Raw genomic sequence first — 21,837 nt, forward strand, 5'->3', positions numbered from 1 at the left:
CGGCGGTGAAACTGCCCACCTCTGGCCCTCTTCCGTGTCCCCCAATCCCAGACTGCTGCTTCCCTCCTCCACTCCCAACACAAATGGCTCTTTCCCACCCGCCTTTTCCAAAAGTACCATGATCACCGATACCAAGGGTCTGGAGCAGTGGTTCTCACCCAGGGTGGTGGTGATGGCAGTGATTTTGTCCCCCAGGGGACAGTTGGTCTTTCACCATCACGTCCCCGGGGCTTAACTCAGTGCCTGGCTCAGACAGACACTCACTAAATGTTATTGAATGAAACGAGGCCTGAAAGACAGCTTAAGACCCACTCAAGGGCCCTGAGAACACTAGACGGTGGCCACTGGTTTTCAGGAGGAGGTATCTCCTGAGGGGGAATGCCTCCAGTCACAGGGCACTTACTGCCTTAAGTCCACTGCATTCTGGGACGGCTCTGGCCATCTGCACAGAAGTTCTAGGTGATGGGTGAGGGGTAGGTCAGACACATACAGCTGTCTGAAGACCACGTGTGACGGGTGGCTACCGTATCAGACAGCAGAGCTCTGGACATTAGAAATAGAAAATTCTAGTTTCTTCCTTAGAGGAGCAAAAATGACCATCTCTACCTTTCTCATGAGTCAGGCTTCCTTCCCAAGGATAGAAGGGAAATTTGGCAACAGTGGAAGAAACCAAACACACAAGTGCAGTTCTTAATGGGTCTCTGCCATACCGAGACCCAATGTCTTCTCTCAAGGACCCTCTAGTCTAGGGAAGGAGATGGGCACAGTACTGTTAACCTAAAAATAAAAGGCCTTTCAAAGTGAGAGGCAACAAGCATTTATTTGAGATAAAAAAAAGAATAGCTATTGGGGAACCACTGATTCCGGCAAAAACCCAAATAGCGTTTGGACGAGGAGACAAAGGCAAGGGGTATTTATGAGAAAGGAAAGGGGAACAATGACATCAATAGAAGGAAGGCATTTCTACTGGTGCAGATAAGCTAGCACAGTGATGCTAATTCTAAAGAATGTTTTTAATTTTCAGTCTGGAAGTCCTCAGTCCAGTAGTTATAATATCTGCTTTCTTGTTATTCTTGCAAACAGTTGTTTAGGACGCAGTGTTGCTTTAGGCCCAGTCCAAAGGTTATTTTGCACTGTTTTGACATTCCAAAGGTTTGAGATATGCAAGGCAATGCCTTTGGGATCGCAGCTCTGGCTGCATTTTAAAGTGGCTCCATTTGTTATTATTATTATTTTTTACACCACTGATACAGGTGACAAATGCTATCATAGAGGCATGTGGCTGGGCTGTAACAGTGTGACACAGAGTAAATCTACATTCAGAGGACAGTGGTGTCCACAAGGAGGGGATGTTTGGTGTATGCTTTGAAGATTCACTAGCTGGCCAGACAGAAACAGGGTGCATGTGTGGGGGTATGAGCACTCCAGGCAGAGAGGGGGTCTGAGCAAAGGTCGAGTGGCCTGAGTGAGGAGGCCTGTTCCTAAGGCCTCAGTGGGCTGCCATGGCAGCCTTGTCAGAGCTGGGCCTGGAGGGGTCGGGAGAGGCTGATGATGACAGGCTCTGCATGTTTCTGGGGCAAGCTTCCCCTAGTGAGCCTAGTTCGGAGCTCTGCCTAATAGCCTGGGTGAGAGGATGGGGAAATGGTGGACTTGGATGGAGGTATGCCCAGAGGGATCCAGTTTTGCTTCCAGCCTTCCCTGCAATGCATCTTTCCACCAACAGGGGGCAGGGCAACCTCAGGAAACGATACCCATTTTTGGGACTTAGGCTGCCAGATGGAGTCCTGTGTTAGGTGAGACCTTGTAATACTCAGTGGATATTTCCTGAGCTTCAGGCTTCGTGCTGGGCTCTGGGAAGTGACACTGACTGGAGAGTCTGGTTGCACGGCAGTCCCGGATTTCGAGCGTCAGGTATAAGGGTAGGGTTGCTGGGACCGTGAGAGGTACGGTGGGGCTGTGGGCTCGGCTCACAGAGGCCCCCCACCCCGTGGTGCTAAGGAGCTCCATCCTGGGGAAGCACGAGCAGACAGAGTTCTTTAAAAAGAAAAAAACCCAAACACACTGTTCATTGTTCATTTGAAAATTTTCAAATGTACACCAAAGTATGCCGTATAACGAACCCGTGTGCCCGCCAGCTATGACCCGATTCTGCAGTGTTTTCACCCATTCTCCCTCTACAGTTTAAAAACTTCTTATTACAGATTTCACACACACACACACACGCACACACACACACACACACGCACACACACACGCACGCACACATACACGCACTCACACACACACACACGTGCACACACGCACACACACACAAGTCGGAAGCTATATAATGACCCTCACAGACCCACCACTTAGCTCGACAGTGAACAATTTGCCAAGTTTGTGTCAGCTTCAGCCTGACCCCTCCTCTCGCCCTCAGATTATTTGGAAGCAAGTCACATGTCAGTTCATATATAAATATTTTAAGATGTAGCTCGAAAAGTTAGGGACTCTTAAAAACACACGCAATCACATTAGCATGAGCACCTGAACAAAGTTAGCAGCTCTTCTTTGATTTCAACCCATATCCAGGACTGACAGGTTCTTAAGCCCAGGAATGTCGGGATCAGATTAGCATTTCAGGAAGGCCACCTAGGCAGAGGAAGAAATGGAGGGGCCAGGCTTTGGGAGAAGAGTAGCCAGAACTTGAACTTGGCTAAGGCAGAGCTGTGAAGGCAGGAGCAAAGCTTCCCAAGTGCCAGACATGACACACCTCGTCTTAATGAAACCTCACAAAGGTCCTGTGAAGGAGGCTTTGTTATGTCCCTGTTTACAGCTGAGACTGGCCCCGAGGTGGAATTGCTCAGAGAGACATACCGTGTTTCCCCGAAAATAAGACCCAGCCAGACCATCAGCTCTAATGCGTCTTTTGGAGCAAAAATTAATATAAGACCCGGTCTTATATTGTGTTATAATATTGTATTGTATTATATTTGTATTGTATTATATTTGTATTGTATTGTATCTTGTATTGTATTATAATTGTATTATAATACAATACAATACCAAGTCTTATATTAATTGCTCCAAAAGACACATTAGTGCTGATGGTCCTGCTGGGTCTTATTTTCGGGGAAACACAGTAGCTGCTTTTGGTTGATCTTGTAATATGCCTATAGAAACTGATTGAACTTTCCCCATCCTTCACTTCCCTGCTCCCTACCCCACCAAATCTCCTGTGTGTGACAGAGGAATCAGAACGGGTGACAGAGGGCTGGCAAGTGCTCGTCATGTCTCACTGGAGCCTCCCTGTTCCCAGGCAGCAGGCCTGGGAAGGGTTTGCCGTTTAGGCCAGTAACATAGACCTTCTACTTGTTCAAATTACAGGTCAGGAGCTGGGCATGGAGGAGGGAGCTTCTGGGCTGGGAGTCAGTGAGCCCACAGCCCAGCTCAGGCCCAGTTTGGGTGATGTGGTAAAGGTTTGGGGCTCTTTCTGGGCCCCAGTTTCTCCAGCTGTGCAACGAGGTGGCAGTATCTGCCTCATGGAGTGGCTGTGAGTCTCCAGGGAGATCCTCTTTGCAAACTCACTGGGCAGCTCTGAAATGCTGTGCCTGGACATGGGGAGAATCACGGCTGAGATCAAATCCGTTCTTCCTTCTCCCCCCAACGTTGGGCCACATCCCCCTGGAGATCCTCTATAGTGGCCCTCTGGGGCATGTTTCTCAGGAGGAGGCTTTGGGGTCCTCCTCTCCGCATTAGCTCCCTCTCCTCATCTTTCTCAATAATGAATCACTCTTCCCCTCCAGCCCCGCCCATGGAACAGTTCCCTCTAGTCCCAGGCCTGCCCTGCCTCCGCTGCCTCCGAGGCGAGCCCATCCGTTTTCATTAACCAGGGATTTTGGCTGCCAGCACGGCCTGGAGCTGAGGCCTGGGAGGAGCCTGCCCTCCCCGTCTGAGCCTCCCCAGGCCTAGGAACCCTGGGCTGGAGCTCTGAGACCAGTAGCTTGGAAGGAAGATGAACACATCCTAATTGGTGTCTCTCTGTAGCCCAGTGACCTGGGCAGGCTGGGCGATCAATGTTTATTGACGTCTGAATCAGGCTCCTGTACACCAAAACCAGCTGGAGCGGTGGCGGCTGCTCCTTCAGGAGCTTTGGTTGTGGCTGCCCTGGGGCCAGAGGGACTTTCAGGGAGGACATTAGCGTAGTCCTTTATTCGACAGATGAGTAGACAGATGACCCAAGGTGAGGGTCTTGCCCAAGGTCACTGCCAGCTGTGGCATGGTGGGCCAGGGCCCTGGTTTCCTGCCTTACCCCTGGGTCCTTCCTTGGGCAGAAGGCCACCTAGACATGCGAGGGGCTGGGCAGGGCTGTCCCCACCCCCACCCCTTACCCAAAGGTCCCAGAGGGGCTCTGCTGGGCTGGACCTGCTGGCAGACCTCAGGCTCTTAGAGACCTCAGCAACCTGAGAACCAGAGGGAAGCTTAGGGCTCGCCCAGCCCAGTCCCATCCTCATCTGGCAATTGTGGAAATGGAGGTACGGGAGGGGCACCATCTGCCCTGTCACTCAGTCACTGAGGAGCTCCTGTCAGTCCAGGTCACCTGTTGTTCCTCACCCTCCTTCAGGACCGCCCATGAGCCAAGGGAGGGAGACGCTCCCCCTGCTGCTCCTGGCTCTGTCCCCTACCCTGGCCCCTGCCGGAAGGACTAACAGGACAGGGCCTTCCTCCTTCTGTCGTATTAGACCGACCTCAGTGCTTCTCCCACAGGAGCCTCCACAGCTTAGCTAGTGCTGCCCTGGTTGGGGCCCTGGAGTCCGGACACCTGCATTTGAGTTCTCTCCCTGCTCATTACTGTGTGATCGTGAGTAAGTCACTTTACTTCTCTGAGGCTCCATGTCCTCACCTGCTCAATGGTAACGATTCCATCCGTCCCGTCTTCGTCAAATGTGGTTAAATCTGAAAGAAAACACTGGACAAGTGTCAGGAGTGGGCCTGTCCTGAGATGGCCAGAGAGAGGCCAAGAGAATCAGTGAGTGTCCAGAACATGTGTGGGTCCTTCCTGGGCCCCAGAAGGCTTGACTACTGACTCCAAATCTCTTGCTGATTTGCTGTGTGGCCCTGGGCAAGTGGTCTAACCTCTCTGTGCCTCATAAAAACATGGAGATAAATGCTTCTCCATGCTGTGGTATTGACCTCCTGCAATAAGGGGAAGCTAAATGGAAAAGCTTTAAGATCCTTGGAAGAAAGGCTGTCTATAAACGTAAGGGATTATTAACAACATCCAATAATCATGCTGCCTACTAACAAAAGTAATGACACCCTAAGTTTGTGCAGGGAAACCAGCCCTGTCAGCACGGGGCTGCCCCTAGCTGGGCTTCCTCTCAGGCTCTGAGGGCTAATAACCCTCCATGTTTGTTAATATGGGGCTTTGCCTCTGCAAACCAACCACTAATTAGTTCCTGCATGGGTGTGCCCAGGAGGTAGGCAGGAAGGACATGGGGTGATGAGACAACTGAAGCTGAGAAGGGGGGTCTACCTGGCCACCCAGCCGGTTTGGGGTGGGGCTGGGCTGGGAACAGAAAGCTCTCCTGGTTCTCAGCACCTACTTCAGCTGCTGTGAGCAGGGGGGCAGGTAGCTTGCCCTCTTTGGGCCTCAGTTTCCCTACCAGAGCTGCCAGTGCAGGAAGGTGGTGCAGTGTCATGGGATGTGTGGCCAGATCACACTTGTTCGCTTGTTCACCCACCCTTTCCTCCTGCCGTCCTTGATGCTGGGTGCTGGCACAGGTGGGGCACTCAGTGTGCCCCTGTGTCTTTAATCCTGAGCCTAGGGAAGCCCACGGCGTCCCCTGTGTTGTGAAATTCCCTTGTGGTGCCCAGGAGTCGTCAGTAGGCCTGTCAGGGACTCTGAGCCTCAGTTTCCTCACCTGTACAGTGGGACTGTAATCCCCACCCTGCCAGGTCCGGGTGCCCAGACCCCAGGCTCAGTCAACCAGCTGAGCATGGCGTGGGTGGGGGTTATTTTCTGGAAGCCGTTCCAGGCCCTGGGCCGGCCTGAAGGATGGTCCTCAGCCTGGCGTCACTGCCTGGGTGGGGAGAGATGTAGCCGCCCCTGTGCAGTCCCTGTTCTCCTCCTCGCTGAGGCCTGCGGGACGGTCCTCCTGCCCCCTAGCTCCTTTACCTCCATCTCTTTAAACGACTGCTCTCATTCTGTCTCCCTTTCACCACACAACCTATTTTTAACTTTGGTGTTGGGGGAGGGGAGGACAGGCGCCGGGTGTTGGTTTTTCCTTTGTCTCATTTATTTCTGCCGGCCCTCCTCTGGGGAATCGCTAGTCCATTCTGCCCACCCTGCAGCCCTCCTGTCCCACCTTTCCTCCCCTGCTCCTCTCATCTTCCTGCTTGCGGCTCTCTGTCCTCGTCCCTCGTCTCCTTCTCTCACTGCTGCCCTCTCCTAGGTGCTGCGCCTCCCCCACCCCCACTATCCCTGTCCGGAATGGTTTCACTCTGTGGTAGTCGTCCTTCTTGACCACTGGTGGCTAATCTAGTGGACTCTCTGTGGTCGCAGTGACCACTCCCTTCTCTGGAAGCCTGACCTTTTCTTGGTGTCTGAGACGTGGACCTCTTCTGGGTCTCCTCCCTTCTTTCTAGACGAGCCTTTGTGGTGCCCCTCCATCTCTCCCATTGGTACTGGTGAAAGCCCCGGAAGCAGGCAGCTCTGGGGTGTCGGCCCCGCCCCCTTCCACCTTCTTTGGCTACCAACATGCGGATTTTCTCTCCCCTTCATTCTTCAGAGGTATTTCTTGGCGGACCCAGATCCCAGGGGCTCCAGCACCACCCAGAGAGCACTTGTAGGTGTGTGTGTGGTGGGAGATGCTGCCTGGAGGTGGGTGGAACCGCCCTCAGCAGCACCTCCTAGTCTAGAATTTCGGGGGTTCCAGGGGACATTCTGGGAAAGCCTGAGCGCCCACCGTCAGCCTGGGCCTACTCAGCTTCCCTAATGGCAAACGTGTGCTTGTCTGGGCCCCTGCCTGGGACCTCTGCTGGCCAAAGCTCCACCTTGGTTTTCCTGGATCCTCACCTCCCTGAACTTCTTGGTCCTTCGTGGGATTGACAGGATGCTAGGGCAGGAGGGCTTTTGGAGATTCTCTGGCTCTACCATTTAAACTTACAGAGAAGCCCAGAGAGGTTAAGCAACTTGCTTGAAGCCACAAAGTAGGTTTGAAGCAGGCTAGGCCAGGACAATGGCTTTGTGATGGCCTTTCCTGGGTTCTTCTCACCTGGCTGAGGCCTCACATCAAATCAAAGAGCTCTGGCTCCAAGGCCCATGAGTTCTGCAGGGGTGGACCGTGGGACCTCTCCAACCCAAGGCTCTAGACTCCTCTGTCCGACTCTGCTGGGGTCTCCCCAGCCTGGTCCTAATCTGCCCGTCCAGCTCTGCTAATGCTCCCCGTTCGCGTAGGCCCACCTCAAACCTTGACTCCCTTCCTCCTGCCTGGAGGGCCCTCTCCTCTTGCTGGTGGGGCAGCCATCTCTGCAAAGCCTTCCCTGACTCCACCCCGCGAGGCTGCCTTCTGACCTCGTCCTCGCCTTTGACTTCTCGTTTGGTGCCTGTTGTGGGGTGGCCCTTGGTCTTGGGGAGCATGTCCCCACCTCAGGACTAGTTCATACGCACCTTGAGGGATGGATTCCCAACACGGGCTGCACTGCTAGCCTAGGTCACCCAGCTTTCTGGGCTCTGTGCAACGGAGATAAAAAAGCCCATGGGTTTTGGTATCAGGCAGACTTGGGTTTGAACTGCAGCCTGGCTGGGGTAGTCTCTCTGTGCCTCCGTTTCCTTGCATGTAAAATGAGATGATTAAAAGCTACCGTGGATATTTAAGGATGACTTGGGATAACATATGGAAAGTGCCTGGGACAGGACATGCATGAATCAGCAGCTTTCACTGACCGTCTGAGCTGCCTCTGCCCTCCCCTCCTTGCTGGAGAGTCTGGCTCAGGGCTGAGCAGCTGGGAGATGTTTAAAACCCAGGTGTTGAAATGTGGGGAAATAGTGGGAGGAGGCTGCCTGGGCGGTCTCTGTGGGGAGACAGGGAGAGTTTTTGTCAGCTCACAACTGCGCTCAGAAACACTGATTCAGCACTCACTTCCCAGTGGGAAACTCTGCAGGGCTGGGAGGCTGGGGGTGCAGAGAGGAGGGGGGAGGCGGTGGGGGGAATGAGGGAAAGAAGACAGAGACAAAGAGGGATAGAGACGGAAGGAGAGGAGATCAGACATACACAAAGAGACCTGAAGGAGAGACTATGGAGAATGAAACAGACAAAAAGAGGGAAATTCAGAGAGTTTAGAGAAGTAGACAGCAAGTTTAGGAAATGGGGGTGGGGGGAGAGCAAGAGAGTGAGAGTGAGAGTGAGAGGTATGCAGGCCAGGCCCCCTGTGTCCTGACTTGAGTGACTCTGCAGGGCAAGTGGGGAAACTTACTTTTGAGTGAGGGACTTTGGGACTGTCGTTTGCTTGGTCAAAGGCCATGCCCACTTGTCACCCTCCTGAGTGACGACAAGAGGACCTGCAGCTCACAGCCAGCAGGCGAGGAGTGGGCTGTGGCCTCACTTATGGGGGCTCTGAGGACCCTCGATCTCCATGACAAGCAGGGCTGCCAGCCCCTGAGGGGGACCATCCCTGCTGGGGCCGTGTCCACTGGCATTCAGAGAACATCTCAGATGCTGGAGCCCTGGTGGCAGGGCCCAGAAGGGCAGGGCAGGGACATTTGTGAACTTGCATTCAGGTCAATAGGCCTTGAGCTAATGAAGTAGCAGGAGGAGGGTATGTGACCAAATGTCTGAGCGTCTCTGGGATGTCCCCTCATCATGCCACTGCTTTGGTTTGGATGCCTCCAGGGTCAGGCAGCTCCCCACCCTGAGAAAGTCTGCTCCGTTGCTCAGTCTTTGCCAGCCTGACACTTTCACTCGGGCCTTGGCCGTGGTGTGTGTGAGTGTGTGTGTGTGTGTGTGTACACATGCGCTCACACGTGTGCTGGGGTAAGCTGTAAGCCACATGTGAGGCCACAGCGTTGCCTGTAGGGAGAGAATTCTAGAAAGTTTTCTCTGCACCCTGAAAGGGAGTAAAGGTGTTTCTCTTTGAGTCCCTTATTTGCTTTCAGGCCCTACTTCCCCAGAGACTTCTGATGAATTCATTCATACTGAGATGCTAGGAAATTACTTTATAACTTTCTCTAAAGAGAGCAGTTTTTAATCCAAATCACTTATGGTGGAATGACAGGCAGCAGGGAGCTGGCAGGAAGAGATTTAGAGGGGAGGGAACTCTCTCTGCCTCCCATTCCCCACTAGAATCTCTTTGTCTTGTCTTAATTGGAGGTTCTTGGCAGATGGGGGCCATTTCCTCTGTGTTACCCCCAATCAGGGGTCAGTGACACCCCCCAACCCCACCTTGCCTATGAGTGACGGGGATGGAACAGTAAATACAGCCTTTGTACCCATGAGCCTCATCACCAAGCAAGACCCAACTAAGGTATGAGTCCTGGCTGTGAGTGGCTTGCTGTGCAACCTTGGGTAAGTCATTGCCCTCTCTGGGCCTCCATTACCCATCTGGGAAAGGTAAGGTTTGGCCCATATGGTCCTTGAGGTGTCCCCCAGCTGTGTTGGTCTGAGGTCCTGGGCCTTTGACCCTCCTCAGGTTGCCCATCAGCACCCGGGCTAGACTCGGAGGGCAGCAGGACAAGGCCGATGGACACCAGATGACCCAGTGGCCCGAGGCCAGCCAGACAGCTGGACTCCTCCATCTGGAGATAATGGGAGAATTCTTATTGCTGGACGCCTGTAGACTCTCTTGTCCAGCTCCCTCGGTGACAAGTGGAGAAACCAAGGCCCGGGTAGAGGGATGGCTTGCCGGAGTCCCTCAGCAGGTTATCATTAGGTAGGAACTATAGACAGGTCTCCTGACATTCTGTGCAGCTGTTTGGGTCTTGGGGGGGAAATCCTGGTGGGCTCCCTTGTAAAGGTGAGAGCTAAAGTAGGCTCTGAAGGGAAGTGTGAGTGGAGAATTGCCTTCCAGGGAGGAGACTCCAGGGCACAGAAAGGGGTTAGATTGTGCACCTGTCCTTGGCCTGTGTGCCTCCTGCATCCTGGAGCTCTCGAAGCCTGGGCACGGGCCAGTGTCTGAGCTGGCTGATCTTCACTTGGTCCCTGTTGTGCAGTGATGGAGGACACCTCTCTCTGTGGCATGGGGTACCCCTGGGCAAGTGGCTGGACTGGGCTGGACATGGCTATAAATCACCCACGAAGTTGAGCTGACAGAGATGGTTTATGCATCCCAGGCACCTACTCTGCAACCCAGCATGGGCAGAACGAGGTTGCAGATTTTCTTGTCACCTGGGAGGTTAATGGGTATGGCCAGAGCCACCTTGCTCACCTCAGGCCACTCCAGGTCTTCCCCAGGCTGTGGAGAGAATGCAGAAGGCGACGGGGCTATAGGCTCAATCAACCAACTTGTGGAGAAGAGGGGGCTAGCCTCTGGCTTTGGGGACCCCTCCCACGTTCCACTCTGCCTCCCTCTCCTCCCCTTCACATCCCTCCCCTCTGGCCGCTGACCCCACTGTCCTGGAATATGCTGTGTGGATTTTCCTCTCCAGATCTCTACTCACACTGCTCCTGCCACCAGAAACACCCTCTCCTTTCTCTTCAACTATCCAGTTTCTTCTTTTAAAGCCAAGGTGAAGATTTCTGTCCCCCAGGAAGCCTCCTGAGACCTCTGGGGGCAGGGGAGCCCCATTTTGCTTGCTAATTCCAGAGATCAGGCTGGGGGACACCTGGAGCACAGTGACAGAAGGACCAGGGAGGCTGCATCCAGCTCAGCTGGAAAGAATGGCATGATTGATTAGTGATGTCTGCCAGGGTCACGGAAGGGGAGACTGTAGTGCCTTATGTTTGCCTTCCCTGCTGAGGCATCTGGGCTATGTGGCCATGTATCTTAACATCTTTATGTGGGTTGATGCTAAACTTCTCTCATTTCTTTATCCCTTGTCTGCTGAGGGGAGACATAGCCTCCTGATGACGGGCACCCTGTCCATGTTTCCTCTGTGCCCCTCATGACACTGGGCATGTGTGAAGCCTAGTCAGATGGAGGGGCAGTGGGTAAAATGCTGTCACTTTCCCTGGAGTTTGGAACCTGGGTCATAGGGCTTCAGAATCATTTACGGAGGAGGGAACTGGGGGACCCAAAGGGAAGCATTTCCTCAAGGTCCCGAGGGAGTGAGTCCTGGGAAGGTCTCTCCAGGGGACTAGAGGTGGCTGTGTTGCTCAAGGGCATTTTTTAGACCAGAGGAGCAGAGCCAGCATCCAGCCTGGCATCAAGCATCCCTATGCTGCCTCCCTATATCCTCTGGCCCCACAAAGGCTCCTGGTTTTCCCATCTGAGGCTCTGAGAGCATTCATTAATGCATCATCCTCCCACACGTGGGATCCATATCTGTCATTACCTCCATTTTACAGATGGGAAAACGGAGGGAGCTCAGGGATCCTGGGGCTCACCCAGCAGGTATCTCTGGCTCTGAACATAGGATGTCGCAGCTCAGGCCTAGCTCTAGGCTTGTCGAAGAGTCAGGTCTCCCCTTATAGACCCTGGTGCAGAGAGCATCTAAGCTAGAAAGTCATTTACACATTATCTATTCTGAGCCTTTTGTGATCCAGAGGCCATAGAAAGGGCCAGGGGCTGGCCCCAGGCCACACAGCCTACCCAGCGGACAAGCTTCCGGTTAACCAGGTCTCCCAAAAAATGCAGAACAGAGGGTGAGCTGGGCTGCTTTTCTGGGCCCTTGTGGGGCCCCACCCTGAAGAAAGGGACCCTGCAGGACTTCTATTCTGGTAGCCTGCCCTGGCCAGCATGGCCCTAGTACATGCCTTTCTTTTCCACCAAATCAGACATTTTGACTTCCCACCCATCCTGTGAGAGGAAGGAAAGCAAGACCACAGAGTGGGAGGCTGTGCAGTGTGAGGGCCCTGGTACAGGCCTGGGGACCTGCAGGAGGAGCTGCAGGCTGATGGGGGAGGCTTGGAAGTTTCCCCTTGAGCCCCAGCTGCCTCCTTCCCAAAATGAAGTGGGATCAGGGCATCAGTACAGTCTGTCCAGCTTCAAGTTCTCACTATGGTGTAAATGACTGATAGTAAAACATTTCCTGAAGCCATGTTGGCAGGAAGCGGGAAGGAGAGCCTGAAGATGGGAACAGGACAACAGGGGTGCTGCAGATAGAGTCATGGTGTGGTCTAGAGAAGGGGTCTGGGGGTCGGGACACCCAGCCTGCTTCGGAGCCCCTGCCAGGTTGGCTTTCCTCTTCTCTCTCCTTCCCCTCTGTCTCTCCTTCTCCCCTCCTTTTGTTTTCCTGCTGCAGCTGTTAATTCAGCCCCCTCTGCATGGAGCACCGTAAAGAGTTGGCCCTCAGCCAGATTTGCATTGGTGGTTTATTGATTTAATTAAGCCAGGGCTGTGAACAGTGCCCCCTCCTTGGTGTGAGGGGCTGGGCCGGGCATTCAAAGGGCAGCTGGCTAGCATTAAGGACCCAGGAGGTGCTGACATGGGGGCCCCCTGTTTCAGGGATCTGTGGTTCCTGTGACCTTCATCCTTCCGTCTCTCTTGGACTCTATCAGAAGTGACATTGCAAGTGGCAGTGACAGCTTAATTAAGCCCGGAGCCTCTGCCAGGGAGAGGGGGCTTCAGGGGACTGTGGGCACAGGGAAACCTGGCCCTGCTCGCCTGGAACCCACCTCAGCAACACCTCCTCCTACAGGTGCATGCCCCCCTCGCCCCCCCAAGCCGCGGTGCTCAGGGAAGGCTGTCCTTTTGTCCTTAACAACAGAGCCGCAGTTGAGGAGGCCTGTGGCGTGCTCTCCGTGCCCACTCTTGCCTGGCATCTCCAGATGCCATCGTGGAGCCGGCAGTTGCTGTGTCTGCAGAAGAGGCAGGGGTGACTTTGGGTAATCGCTGCACACTCCCTGCCCCCTCCAAGACCAGGGAGAACTGTCCTGGGAGATAGAGATTTGGGCTACGTACCACCCTATGGGCTGTGTGGCCTGCCTCCCAGCTGCCCTCTCTGGTCTTTCTGGATATCAGTAAGGGTTGGGTCAGCACCAAGTTCCCTTCTAGTTCCACAGTTGGTTGCTGGTTCCTCTCCTGCCCGGGGGGAGATGTTCTTATGCTATGGAGAGCTAGGCACTGGGCTGGGGGGATTCTCACACCTCTAGGGTCAGCCAGGCTTCACGTCAGCTCTGCAAAGAGGGCAATCTCATCTCTACCTTAGAAATGAGCAACTCAGAGAATTTGAGTGACCTGCCTCAGGTCACACAGCTCTTAAGTGGCAAAGTTTGGTTTGAGCCCAGCTGGTTCTAGGAGAGTTGACAGTGGTGTTGATGGAGTTCTCTGGTTTCCTCCCCACAATAGCAGCACATCAGCCTCTCCAGTCAGCCACAAGGCACCTCCCTCCTCCCCAGAGCTAAGAAAGAAAGAAAGAAAGAAAGAGAGACAGAGAGAGGGGGTGGGGGGGAAGGAAAAGGAAAAAGAAAAAAGAAAAGGTTTGCCTCCAGGGTAATGAAGATGACCTGGGGGGATGACAGGCAGTCTTTGGCCCCATCTTTTGGAGAGGAGATTGGACGCCCAGGTTAGTGGTGCTGAGCTGGAGTTGACCACACTTCCCACAGGGAGCCAGGAGGCTGGGCGAGGAGGGTGTAACACTGCAGACGGGCTCGGTGCAGGGGACATACCTTGGTGGCTCAGTGCCCGACAGAGCTGGCAAAGTCCGTGAGGCCCATTGCCCAGATGAGAACACTGAAGCCCAGTGTCACAGAGTCTGGGTGGGGGTCTCTCTGGGAGAGTCCAGCCTGGCCTTCTGCTGACCCTCGCCCCTTTACACTCCTAGCTGCCTGGACTCAGGTGGAACTGCTCTGGTGCAGGAGGACAGGGACCTGCCCCACAAACTTGTCAGCAGCATCTATCTTGTAAGTTCACAGCTGCTGGCAAACATCTGCTGTCGCCCACTTCCGCACCACTTGCCTCTGCGCCTGTCCCTGCCCCTGCCCCCACCCCACCTCATCCTCTCTCTCTCTCTCTCTCTCTCTCTCCTCCTTACTGATCCTTTTCCCTCCTTCTCTCGTTCTCTGGGCCTCTCAGAATTTGTCGTCTGTGCCCCATCCACTGGGCAGTACCAACCCTCCATGCCCAGGACCCAGGGCAGTTGACAGGCTGTGCTTAGGGTCTGCACTCTGGGCCTTTGCCATCCCTGGCTGACCGCTGTGAGCACCCATCCCCTCATCTGTATATGGGAGTACCAGTCCTCCCCTTCGAGGACCATTGTGGGGGGAGTAAGGGCCTAGGACAGGGCTTGGCAACTTCCAATCTCCCTCTGTTCCATATCCATGTTCAGAATTACTGCCACCCTCATCCAACCCACCCCTTCCCAACCTGTATGCGCCCAGGGCTCCTGGGCAGCCCCGAGAAGGTATAGATTCCCAATTTTCCCAACGTGCTTCTGCCCAGGTGGCTTCACCCATGCTGCATCCCTTCCAAGTTTTCCCTGCCAAATGGTCATCCACCTCTGGTGTGTCATGATTAATAACAGGGTGGGGTGACAGATTGGGGTCCTGGTACTATCATTCAGCTCTCAAAGCCTTAGTTTGCACATCTGTAAAATTGGAAAAATAGGCCTCCTTCACAGGCTTGATGAGCGAGCTCGTGGAAATCCTTCGGCACAGGGCCTTCCACAGGTGACAGAGGGCTCAACAAATGGGGCTGCCTATTCTGGTTGAACCCTGCCGGGCTCAGGAGCTCACCCCTCTGGGGCTGCTCAGTGTTGGGACGGAATCGCAGGGGTGCCCATTCTAGATGACACCTTGGAGTGTCACTTCCTCCCCTTCTCTCACCTCCCCGAAGCCTCCCCCACCTGCCCACACCCCTGACACGTTCCTCCGGTTTCCTGTAGCGTCACTGGCTGAGCCCACACCTGGCACCTGTTTCCTGCTGGTTTGCTCATTCTCTCTCACCTGGGATGTTGCAAAGCCTCCGAGTGAGCAGTTGTCTTGCCCCTCCGTTGCCCTCTCCACTCCATGTTCCGTCTTCTCTGAAGGGATTACAAACGTGTATTTGTTGAAGTATTTCTTAGTATAAAGTGCTGAAATCTTAGGTGTGTAGGTCAATGGATTTCTACATGGATATCCACCCATGTAAATGCCTCATGGATCAAGACACAGAACAATTCCCACAGTCCAGGAGATTCCCTTGTGCCCCTTTCCAGTCAATAATCTCCCCGAGGTAACTGCTCTTCAGACTTTAATTCCCAAAGTTAATTTCATCTACCTTTGAGCTTCATTTAAGTGGAGGCAAACAGCATACGAGTATATTCATTTCTGCTGCCTTGTTCATTGAGCATCATGTCTTTGAGAATCATCCACACATTTGCATGGGTCGGTCGTTTGTTATTTTTCAGTGCTGTGGAGTATTTCATGGAAAGAATGGTTTATTTATCCACTCGACAGTAGCTGGGCATTAGAGTTCTTTTCAGTTTGGGGTTCTTATGAAGAAAGCTGTGATGACCGTTTTTGTACATGTCTTTTGGTGATCATTGGCTTTCATTTCTCGTGGGATAACACCTGTGAGCGGAATGTCGGCATCACAACACAGGCATGTGTTGAGTTTCAGTAAATGCTGGGAAACAGTTTCCCAAGTGGCTGAACCAATTAACACTCGCACCAGTAACGTGCGAGACGGCTGGTAGCTCCACAGTCTCGTCAACACTGGGACTCGGCATTGCTTCTTGATTTTAGTCCTGTGGTGAGAGTCTAATGGTATCTCATTGGGGTTTTCATTTGCGTTTGTTTCCGTAGCAACTGGTGATGCTGAGAACTTGTCACAAGCTTATTGGACAGCTGGAGATCATCTTTCGTAGAGTGCGCATTCAGGCCTTGTGCCACTGCCTTTTATTAGGTTGCCTGTTTTCTTCTTGATTTGGGGTAGTTTTTCTTTTTTCCCTTTTTACATATTCTGAATTCGATTCATCTCTTGATGTATGGGTAGTGTGTGTGTGTGTGTGTGTGTGTGTGTGTGTGTGTGTGTGTGTTTAATCTTTGTCACTCACTTTCCAACCCTCTCACTGCCTAAATGGACAGTAAGGTTTCCCACCCTGGGGCTTTGAACACGGGTGCCCTCTGGCAGGTGGCATCTCCCTCTCTTCTCCATTTCACCAGGGTTTGCTTTTCAAGACCAAAATCAAACTCCACCTTCCCTCCTGCTTCCTGCTGCGTTAGTAGTATTCCGTGTGTCTTGCATGTGTCAGAGCACTCCTAGCCCACTGGGTGCAATAAACGTATGCTGAGGGGGCACCTCGGCTTCTGAAAGCACCTCTGGGGAAGATGGCCTCTTCTTTGTCACAGCTTCCCTGTACCTCACACACTGCTGGTTCTCAACCCACTCTTGTGGTGGATTTTCAAAGGTAGGGTTGAGGCGTGGCCCAGCTTGCTTGGGAGAGTCCCAATTTACACCTACTGATACAGCATGACTATTTATAGCCCCTCCTGGAGGCCCTGAGGGGAGGGAAGCAGGAGAGGGTGCCAGGGAGCTCATTGGAAAGAGAGCATTCATTTCAGGGACAGACCTGGGTCCACAGCTGACCCGCCTCCAACATGCTGTGCTCTCCTCTCTAATGCCTCAGTTTCCTCTTCTGTAAAATGGAGACACTAAATCTTTCTTCACCCACATCTCACTCACCAGGTGTTATAAGGAAAAATGAGATAGCAGAGGAGCATGTGACAGAAGCGTGAGGCAGATACACAAAGAAGCCACTCCTGTCCACTGGGGAGCCTCTGCCTGGGGTGGGGGTGGTGGTCGGGGAGAAGTCAGGCACACTTGCCCCGCTAGGTCCAGTATGAGAACAGAGGGCCCCGGGAGAGGGGCACTGAGGATGCTCAGAGGAGGGAGCTGCATGTCCCCATGGGGGAAACCTGGCTGAATGCTAACATCTGCTAAACCCGGGTGGTGGCTAAATGTCCTTTTCCGCATGTTCAAAATATTTCATAATTTAACATGTTTTAATTAAGAAGTAAAAGTGTAGATTGGGCTCTTCTGATGCTCCCAGTTACCTGTGAGGAGTCACCCTCCGGTTGCTCCTTCAGGCATCCTGTACGATCCGGCTGGGCCCTGTGGAGGGCTGACCCTGGGCTGCACGGAGGACTCAGCGTTGACAAAGGACGACACACGACCAGCTGGCTGGGGACAGGTGTGCAAAGGATGGAGGAAGAGTGACTCAGTGCCTGGGGCTTTGCTGGGGGTGGGTGCCAGGCCTGGGCAGGGGGTGGAAGTGGGGAGTGATGACAGTGAGCGTGCTGACTTCCAGAGGTGACACTGGCCTCCTCAGCGCCCTCATGGTACAGATGGGGAAACTGACACCCAGAGGGCAGAAAAACAGGACTCCGTCAAAGTCATGCAGAAAATTCTTGAGGCCAGATCTCCCCACTGATTTCACTTCCCACTTGTCCCATGCTGGCCAGGGGACGGCAAGCACTTTTCTGGGTTCCCTTCATATTTCAGAAGCCTGAAGCTGCCTAGTTAACCCCCGTGCTTGGGCTGATGTCTGCGTCTCGGACCTGGGCTCCAAGCATGGAGTCCTGGGGCGTCCCCAGAAACTCCCTGAAGGCTGAGTGGGCAGCTCTGGTGCTGAGCTGGCTTACCTGGCTCATTGAGTCAATTATGTGCATCTCTTTCCAACTCTAAGTTCGGTGACTGGAAGTTGGTAGCCTGAAATCTGCCCGGTGGGAGTATTTACACCACAGAAATGAGAAAAAGCCACAAAGCAGAGCTTTTCCCTGGACCCAGAGTGTTGAATCTTTACTAGCACACCAGTGGCTGGGTCCCATCCCCCTTCAATCACAGAAGCTCAACCTCATCTGTTTTATGTGTTGGGTTCTTGGGGGATTTTATTTGAAGGAGTGTTCTACTGCTTGAAAATTATTGAAAAATTATTGTTTGGGACCAATCTATTTGTTTCAATCTATCTCGGGTGTACCAAGTCATCAAACCTATGTCTTGTGGACTCACCCGGCCTTACCTTTGTGATCTGGGCTATCCTGAGCTGACAGGAATTCCACGTGAACCCAAGTATTCTAGGCTACCTGGGCTCTGGGCTAACCTTGGCTAACGTGTGTGTTCTGGATTAATGGGTGAGTCTGGGCTAATCTCTGAGCTAGTCCTAGGCTAGCCGGGGCTAATGTACCCATCCTGAGATAATGTGTAGATTCCGGACTACACTAGGCCCCTGTTCTAGGCTGATCTGAAAGACCTGGGGAGCTCCCCTGCCCCTCCCCAGGAGAGAAGGACATGGAGGAGAGCTCTGGTCTTAGCGCCCTCCTAGTTCTTCAGTGGTAGGTGGTAGGAAAGACGCCCTCAGTTCCCTTCTGATTAGCGAGAACAGCCAGAAGCTACCAGACAACTGGGAGCTCCTTCAGGAGCAAGCACCTCGGACGGTCTCAGTGCGTTCGCAGCCAGCCTCCTCCTGGGCTCAGGGAGGAGGAGGACCCAACCAGCTCTTGCCCGGGTCAGGCAGGGCTGGGCTGGGCAGGTGAGGGGCAAGGGGGTCACTGTGGATTCTGGGGCAGAGCCCAGACAGGAGGAAGGCTCCCTGCCCTTCCTGATTCTTCCTGCAGAAGGGAGGCGGGCGCTTGTGTAAGATTTGGCTCCACACCCAGCCCTACCAGACCTGGCCTTCGTACACATCCCCGTGCCGGCCAACGTCACCCCCATCCATCCATGTGTTTGGGGGATGGAGGATCATCTACCTACCTGGCAGATGAGGCAACTGAGGCGCTGAGAGATGAAGGGCCACGATGGAAGTCCTGGTGCCCCAGCTCTGATGCCAGCGCTTCCCAGACTCCATGTCAGCTCTCAGAATCGCCATCCGAGTGCCCTCCTCTGCCCTTGGTCCATCATCTGCTGCCTCCCCAGGGGGCACTGAGGCAAGAACTACTGTATCCCCCACTGCTCCTAACCCCTGGTAGCCTCCCCTCTGCCCAGACGCCTGATTTCTTGGGGATCTGCTGGGCCTGCTGGGGAAAGTGTTCCCTCCAAAATGTGTGCCTTGTGGGAGCAGCCACAGCGTGATGGATGGATGCAGGGGCCGTGGCATTACTAGCCTCATTCCCACTGAGATGGCCAGTGCTGACCTCAATGTCCTGCCTGTAGCCTCAGTTAGGGACACTCCCCAGGCCCCTTCCCCATCTGGCCACATCTGGCCTTCCCATCTTGCTCTGCCCCCAGCAGTCAAACCTGACTCACTCCATCTGTCTTTTAGTACCAGTTCCTGAGCCTCTCCTGATGGAAGGTGCTGAGCATGCCAGGCAGGTGCATCCCTGTCTTCCTGCAACTTGCTCCTCCTGAACCTGGCAAACGTTACTCCTGCCATCCTCTCTATGTGCAAGACTCTCTCCCCATCCCCTCTTCCAGGGAGTCCTCCCTGATTCCCTATAATCCCCTGGGACACCCCAGACCCCTTGAAACCTGCTCCCTCACTCTCTGGGTGCCCTTGTAGCAACCCCAGACCACTTTAGTGCACGTGAGAGATGGGCCCACTTCTGCCTAGCAGGACAGCTGGGGCCTTTGATCCATCCCGCCTCTGGGAAGGCCAGCGCTGCCATCAAGGCCAGAGCAACGGCCCTTCTCTTGTGTTGTCTGGGCTGGCTGGGGCTGACACAGGGGTCTCTATACCCACCATGTGGACAGCATGGGGTGGCACTTGGGGACTCTGAGCCTCGGGTTTATGGGTGGGCTTTGGGATTTTTGCACCCAAGTCACCAGTCTGACTTAATGTTTCTGTTTCTGGTGTCTCACATGCCTCTCATTGTGCCTGTCTGGCCAGAATTCGGGATGGATGGGTAAGATGTATGGAAGGACCCAGGGTCCTGAAGGATGGGCCTGTTGTAGTCCCTTCTACACCCAGAGGAGGGGCTCCTAGGGACCTCAGATAAAACCCTGACCGCTTCCTAGGGCTGCAAGGATGGAAGGCTCTGTCCCTGCCTGACCCTTCAGTCTCAGCTCCCACTGCACGCCCACCTGTGGGCCCCTCCTGCACCCCCAGGCTGCTCCCAGTACTGCCCTCTCCCTGAGTCTTTTCCCTCCACCTCTCCTACCCCCACCCTCTCTTCATCCAGGTAACCCAGACACATCTTTGAGAGCGCTGATTGCATGCCCCTTCCTCAGGGGAGGCTTTTCTGCGCCTCAGACCACGTTGGTTCCACCTGCTGTTTGCTTTTGTGACTCCCTCCACTTCTGCTGTGTAGCAGCAATCTTGATTCCAGTGAAATAATGAGCTGTGTCTCGTTGGCTGTTCAATATCCGCCTCCATACACAGTCCCCTCCCCTGCCATGGAAGCTACACCACAGTAGGTGCCTGTCCATGAATGAATGAATGAATGAATGAATGAATGAATGAATGAATGAATGCATGAGACGAGACTGCAAGGGGTGACAAGAGTGGAAGCAGGAAGGCCAACCAGGAGGCCTGTGTAGTCGTCCAGTGGGGTGGCAGTGGGCTGGGTGGCCTTACATGGTGAACATGGATGGTTGGCCCTTTTCGGGCTAGGGGTCAGTGGTGGGGCTGGTGAGAATTGGTGAAATTTCAGGCTGATATTGAAGGCAGCACCAAAAGGCTATTCTGGTGGATTGGATGTGGGATGTGTGAGAAAGAGATTTTTGGCCTGAACAAATGGAGAGGTGGAGAGGCCACTGAGCTGGGAAGTGTGGGAGGAGCAGGTTTTGGAGGGCAGCCGGGGTCTCAGATCCACCCATTTTCAGTGTGAGTCTCCTCATGGCGCCAAGTAGAGGTGTCTGGTGGACTGTGGCAGGTGTGCATCTGGAGTTCAGGGGAGAGACTTGCGCCAGAGGATACATTTTGGGGTCAGTGGTGGATAGATGGGGTTTAAAGGTCTGAAAATAGATGGGCTTATCAGGGCCATGCATGTGGGCAAAGCAGTTCTCAAGGCCGGCTCCCCAGGCCCACTGACTTTAGGAGTCCAGGGCACAAGGAGATGGGAGCAGCCTCAGGGCAGATCAAGGGCAGGAGGCACAGTGGCCCCAGAGCTTGAGGGGCCTGGTGGGAAGGAGGGTTCTGGAAGGTTCCAGAAGAAAGTCTGGGAAATGAAATTTGGGTTGTATGGTAGAGGGCTCTGAACGTCAGCACAGAGAGGACTTGTTTCATCCCAGGGCAATAGGGAACTACTGAAGGTTGGTGAGCAAAAGACAGACATGACAGGGCGGGCCTCAGGGGCCCCCTGGCTATGAATAGAATAGAGGGGGGCCTGGAGGTGGGGACTAGGCTACGCCATGCTGGGGTCTAGACATGGATTTAGGGTTTTGGGTGCCCTTTGGTTTCAGTTTCCTATCCTGTCAAGTGGGTAACAATCCTAACCTTGCATAAGGAGGCTGTTTTGTGGGGGCACTGACCTGCCCCATCTTCTCTTGGAGCCACAGGATGCCATTCTGATACAGGCCGCTAGGTGGCAGCCATCCCCCAGCAGCCCTACCCATAGCCCCAGACAGGGCTCCAGAATTTCCCACGAGGGGACGAGGTTCAGTGCTGCCCCATCACAACCTGCAGTTTCTTGGTGGAATCTTCTTTCCTTATCCACCCACTAGGTCCAGTCTAGGCAGAGATCTCAGGGACCTCAGGCCCCAGAAGGGAGGCCATGAATGAGAAACTCACCATACACACTGCCTCTGTGGGGACCTCCTTCTGGGGCAGGTCTGTGCCAGGCATGGGGCACAGGGGACACCCTGTGTAGGGTTACTAGATATGGCAGTAAATATAATGTTGGGGAT

At 53.9% G+C, this 21,837-nt stretch overlaps 1 protein-coding gene across 1 annotated transcript in view; it reads right to left on the minus strand.

Annotated features, from left to right (window-relative positions):
• PCBD1 (pterin-4 alpha-carbinolamine dehydratase 1) overlaps nt 1-21,837 on the minus strand; it is a 90,151-nt gene that overhangs the window by 20,650 nt on the left and 47,664 nt on the right. Inside the window, exons 3-4 of the mRNA XM_019712464.3 lie at nt 4,883-4,935; nt 4,371-4,442 (exon numbers count right to left, since the gene is read on the minus strand). Of these exons, the coding sequence (XP_019568023.2) occupies nt 4,371-4,442; nt 4,883-4,935 (125 nt within the window). The remainder of the gene's footprint in view (nt 1-4,370; nt 4,443-4,882; nt 4,936-21,837) is intronic.

This window comes from Rhinolophus sinicus, chromosome 15 (assembly GCF_057876585.1).
Source record: "Rhinolophus sinicus isolate RSI-liver-muscle chromosome 15, RSI-T2T, whole genome shotgun sequence".
Classification (NCBI taxonomy): domain Eukaryota; kingdom Metazoa; phylum Chordata; class Mammalia; order Chiroptera; family Rhinolophidae; genus Rhinolophus; species Rhinolophus sinicus.